Genomic DNA, 5,434 nt, shown 5'->3' with positions numbered 1-5,434 from the left:
GCCACAAGTTCGTGAAATTGACATTGATGTTGCATGGCTGTACTGTGTTAAAATATCGGCATATGACATACTTCCATGCGTGGCTGAGTAATATATTCATTCTGAAGCTGAATTAAAGCAGTAGGCTAACTCGCTAATGGTGAACATGTGTTTGTTAATAAACTGGGAGGCACAACAGTGTTTAACGACTTTTGCGAGGGAACGCAAAAGGTATTGCGAGGTAACGCAMAAGAAAAAAAATYCCCCCATTTCCCCTCGCGGGCTCTGTACCACTCAGTCCAACACATACTTGAGTATTTCAGTTTCTTATTTTTTTATTTAKTTRWTTTTTGTCAGGGTRTTGGTTATGCTGGTTTATTTCTTAAAGAGCTAAAAATAAAGTCACAATAATTAGGGTAGCTGTTGTCAGGAGATACATTATGGTTTATGTAACAATAATAAAACAGGCTGTGCTGTAATGCTCGAGGAATACTATAAATCTATGTGAAAATAATAAGCYAAAGAATAAATAATTAACTGGCAGTATTTTTATATTTTCTCTCAGTGTCTTCGGTGATCAGAACGGGATGGCTGAGCTTTACCTCTACTACCTATTACAGCAGATGGATGCCCACCTCCTACACACCTGATCCTGAACGACAGGCTATCATCTCCCCTTCCTCTCCCTCTGGCTCTCCTCCTCTAACCCACCCTTTCCCCTTCTCCTCACCCCCTGGTGCTTTTTCTCCCACCTTTTTTCCCCCCACTTTCCACACCTGGAGTGTCAACGTGTTCCTACCGTCTTCTTCTCAATGATGGCTTGCTGTGGGCGCTCCCTGGACTCCCCGTGCACGCTCGCCCTGCTCATAGGCTTCCAATTTGCCTTTGTGCTCTATTTTTCCCTGGGGGGCTTCAGAGGCCTGGTGTCTGTCCTGGTGCACACCACAGAGCCCGAGTTCGATTATTCTCGACCTCACGATGTCTACACCAACCTCAGTCATCTAGGAGCACCACCTCCTCCGCCTCGGAACTCGAGCGCCGGACTTACAGCTTCAGGACAACCGCTGAGAGACTGCCCGATCCCGTCCCCCATGTTGGGTGAGAGAGAAAACAACGTGTGTTTGTTGGGGGTGTTCTTCCCACAGACCAAATCCCGCATGTTAGCTTCATTGGTAACACTAAATTGTAACTCGTTGTGGGCGAGTGTGAATGGTTGTTTGAGTGGTTTGTCTCTCTGTGGCCCTGTGATAGACCTGTTCAGACCTGCCTCTTGCACTGTGACTGCTGGAGATAGGCACCAGCTCCACAAGACTCAAAAAGGAGTATCAGGAAAAGAAAATGGATAATTTAAATGTATTCTGAAGTGATTGTTGCCAGTCGTTATTTACTGTACGTCTAAGCCGTTGGTTTCCTTTCCTTTTCAGTCGGACCTGTGTCTGTCCACCTTTTCTCTCCTCTGTCTTTGGACGAGATCAAACAGAGAAACCCGTTAGTGTTGCCCGGCGGGCGCTACCGGCCTCCAGACTGTGAGCCCCATCACCACACAGCAATAGTGGTACCGTATCGTAATCGACTAAGCCATCTGCGTGCCCTTCTTTACCACCTCCACCCCTTCCTGCAGAGACAACAGATCCACTACAGCATCTACATTGTACAGCAGGTCAGCCTGTGGTGTAGTGTTCATGTTGTTCTGGGTACTTCAAAATAACGTAATGTGCCTATCAGCGAATAAAACCAACTAAAAACAAAAACAAAAAAAATATAAAAACTATTCTGCAACAATGTTGCTGGTCTCATTTTGAATAAATGTTGCTAATGTTGCCAAAGTTAGTGAGTTTCATAAATTTTAAGTAATATCAGATATGCTGATCAGATGATCATAGATGTACATAAATTCACTTTATCAAATACATTTATCTATGGAGGCATATTGTGCTTTTCATGAATGACGGTGGGTTTAGTTTCAGCCATCYGTAATACTTCATGTTTGTCTCTGGACTGTACAACTGGTTAACATTACAGCAGTAGACCTACTAGCCCCCTACTGGGGTTTTAACAGATATTTTATCAGGGGCGGGGCCACAGTGGCGGGGCCATAGGGGCTTTGGCCCCTGCTGAAATCTGATTGGCCCCCTGAAGTGCCCCTGTCCTGTCACTCATCTGTCCTTTAACTGAGAGCAATGTTGGTGGCTGCAGTTCCATGCCCAACACTAGAGGCGCTAATGAGTCAAACAGTAAAGTCCAGCGTGAATCAGTCTGACAGCAGTCTTCTTCTCTTCTTCAACAGACTTGAAAAAAAATTGCAAAAATTATCTTTCAACTGGCAAAGAATGGCTTCATTTTCTCACATTTTCTCAATATTTTATCCATGTACTGTAAAAATGCATGTAAAATTGATGAGGAGAATTTAAGCTTTTTTGATAACATTACGTTACATTACAATTGTTGGAATATATGTGACCGCTTTATACAACTTACCAAAACTGAGGATTTATGTGCAAGGATGTTGAACAAATACTTGGCCTTTCTATGAACATTGTGGCCTCTTGATGGCCACTTACTCAGAAAAATCCTAGATCCGCCACTGTTTGAGCTACTAATAAAGACAATAGATGATCATATTTAGTTGGGCTAGACCATAGGTAAAAAAGGGTGATTATTTTTACAATTTAGTTTAAGCCAGTGATTTTTTTCCCTAAAAGTTAGGCTACACTACCTTTCTTATACTGTGGCTACAAAGAAAAAAAGTTAGTTAACTTTATGCCCACTTTATTTGTATTTATATTTATATTAGGCTATGTTTCTTTGCCTGTGAATAGAAAAGTGATTTGTACTGTAACTATGATAGGCCCCCTCATGAACAGTGAACTAAAACAGAAAAACGCTGATCCAGGATGAGTATATTTCCATAGATATGTTTTATTTAAAGAGAATAGGCCCACAGCCATGTTWAGGTAAAAAGTAAGGGGAATGCAATTCTAAGTACAATTGTCAGATAAATATAGAATAAATATATTTCAAGATGGAGCGAATGCAGCTTGATTTGAAGTTGGGTGAAGAGGGAGGCTGAGGCTGGATAACTTGACTGTGAGCTGGGTTTATAAATCTAAACTGTTAACAGAAGGTTTTCTTTCATATCTTTGTGGCCTCAAACAAATGCTTGTTTTACAGAGATGTGCATTTATGGTAAGGCCTTTATTGTCATTGTCACTTTTCCAAGAAACAAGGAAACTGCTGGTTCAATCGACTCAGTGTGAGGAATAAAAAAAAAAGGCTCATGCAAAAATAAATAGGAAAAAATGGAATAAGTTTATACAAAAATGGCACTGGTTAAATGTACAAATTACACTGTTTGAGGTATTTGTTGCATATTGGGGATGGGTGGGTGCATAATAAGAAGGAACAAGGCGCTTAAACARTAATAATCCTAATCACTTACAATAAATATTTTTAGTTAATACACGTGCCTTTTGATGAGTAACCATGACGTCTCTGGCTTCAGTGGGGAAATGGTACCTTCAACCGAGCCAAACTGCTGAATGTGGGCGTGCGGGAGGCCCTCAGAGATGAAGACTGGAGCTGTATTTTCCTTCATGATGTTGACCTGCTGCCTGAGAACGATCACAACACCTACACCTGCCACAAGCAGTTCCCCACACACCTGTCTGTGGCCATGGACAAGTTCAGATATAGGTAAACGAGCACGTGCACGGGGTTTCAGTGGAAGTGAGTGTCCCTGAGACAACATGTTTAAGACGCCCWCATGTGTGTCTCTTTCAGGCTGCCGTACCCTCAGTATTTTGGAGGGGTTTCTGCAGTGACTCCAGACCAGTACATGAAGATGAACGGCTTTCCTAACCAGTACTGGGGCTGGGGCGGAGAGGATGACGACATTGCTGCCAGGTAAAGCTGGAWGAATGACCGGTTCAAACGCTGCAGGTGGAAATGTGAGATGTGTGCAGATATTTAATGAGAAATGAGTCGATCAGTTTCAGCCGCTGTCTTCCTCCGCTTTTTAACTTTTTTTTGCCGTACTCATTCGTCACCTTTTCTAACTTTTTCACAATCTCATTACCACATATTTTCATTATATTTTCCTTTTTTTGTGTGTGTTCTAACATTTTTCATCTTCACGTCTCTCCCCATTTGCCACTGCTTTACTTTATATCTGTTGGAGTGGGCTCAGTGGGTATGTTTGCATGTATTAGCTTGCAGATTTGGATTGGAWGGCTTGCAGTACTCAGACTCTTTCCATTTCTGGGCTAAGGTACCTTCTCTCACCTGTCCTGTTCAGTTTTGGTCAGTATATTGTGACTGACACTGAATACAATCATTACAAAAAAAAAAAAAAAATAGAAACATTTTTCTTAGCTTATTCTTTGAAGCACTTAGAAGCCAATTTAAACAAATCCAACATACAGTATTTACTTCTTCAGTTGCATCATGTATTGACTTAGATAACAGAAAGCGAACAGAGCAAGAGATGGAAAAACACTGAGATTTCGTTACCTATAGAAAACTGCTTTTATTCCCAGAAAGCTCARTTTTTATGTTGTTGGCTATTTGACTGATTTCTTTGTCAAAGTATTCCTTACATACCCTTAAACTGAATAGTTTCCTTTGTAGATGTAGCAAAAATTACCTGTTTTTACTTAGAGATCAGGCTTATTATATTAGATGACTTTTTATTTACTTTTTCCTTGGAATTGCATGACTGGGAATTTCCTGTTTCTTCTCACTACTGCTGAWTGCTGCCAATCTAGAGTGCGGTTGTCGGGCATGAAGATTGTGCGCCCCCCAGTGGCCATTGGCCATTACAAGATGATCAAGCACAGAGGAGACAAGGGCAACGAGCAAAACCCACGCAGGTACCATGCTTTCTTTATTTCTATTGCTCATCACTGAAAGGCAGGGGATCATGTCATTGCCTCATTTTGTCTGTCTGTCTGCAAAATATCTTGTAATCTAGTGGACATATTTGAATAAAACTCCCAGACAGTTATTATTGGATGTACTACTACAAATTTAAGGTGGCTGCCACTGCTAAGATAAATATCTCTTAAGTCAGTTTTAAGCTCTAAGAAGTAATTGTTAGTATCTACTGACTGACTTTAGAAGTCATCATATTTGTCACGGCTCATGAACCTTAGCAAACACAAAATGGCTAAAACTTTGTCAGTTTTACAGATATTGAGGTCCAATTTAATGTGGAAGTAGCTAAGAGTCACCCCAATACATTTATTAGGCTGTAATAAATTGTACGTAATCTCATGATCAAAAGCAATTGTGCACAACAATATCGTTAAGATTTGACCATAAAAGGCTTCACATGCATCACATTTCAAGATAAGATGGTCGTAGTTTAAAGGGGCAATATCATGTAAAATACACTTTCTTGAGTTTTATATCATGTTATAATGTTATACTCTCATAAAAAACATGCCCAAAGTCTTGC

General features: G+C 40.8%; 1 protein-coding gene across 2 annotated transcripts in view; it reads left to right on the top strand.

Annotated features, from left to right (window-relative positions):
* b4galt3 (UDP-Gal:betaGlcNAc beta 1,4- galactosyltransferase, polypeptide 3) overlaps positions 1-5,434 on the top strand; it is a 14,264-nt gene that overhangs the window by 3,385 nt on the left and 5,445 nt on the right. For both annotated transcript variants that reach the window (XM_014017613.1, XM_014017605.1), the window contains exons 3-7: positions 545-1,077; positions 1,404-1,639; positions 3,482-3,672; positions 3,760-3,882; positions 4,743-4,847. In XM_014017613.1, the coding sequence (XP_013873067.1) occupies positions 792-1,077; positions 1,404-1,639; positions 3,482-3,672; positions 3,760-3,882; positions 4,743-4,847 (941 nt within the window). In that variant the 5' untranslated portion in view covers positions 545-791. The remainder of the gene's footprint in view (positions 1-544; positions 1,078-1,403; positions 1,640-3,481; positions 3,673-3,759; positions 3,883-4,742; positions 4,848-5,434) is intronic.

This window comes from Austrofundulus limnaeus, unplaced genomic scaffold, assembly GCF_001266775.1.
Source record: "Austrofundulus limnaeus strain Quisiro unplaced genomic scaffold, Austrofundulus_limnaeus-1.0 Scaffold3, whole genome shotgun sequence".
Classification (NCBI taxonomy): Eukaryota; Metazoa; Chordata; class Actinopteri; order Cyprinodontiformes; family Rivulidae; genus Austrofundulus; species Austrofundulus limnaeus.
Note: the sequence above shows the minus strand (reverse complement) of the source record. Positions and strands in the feature narration are given on the sequence as shown.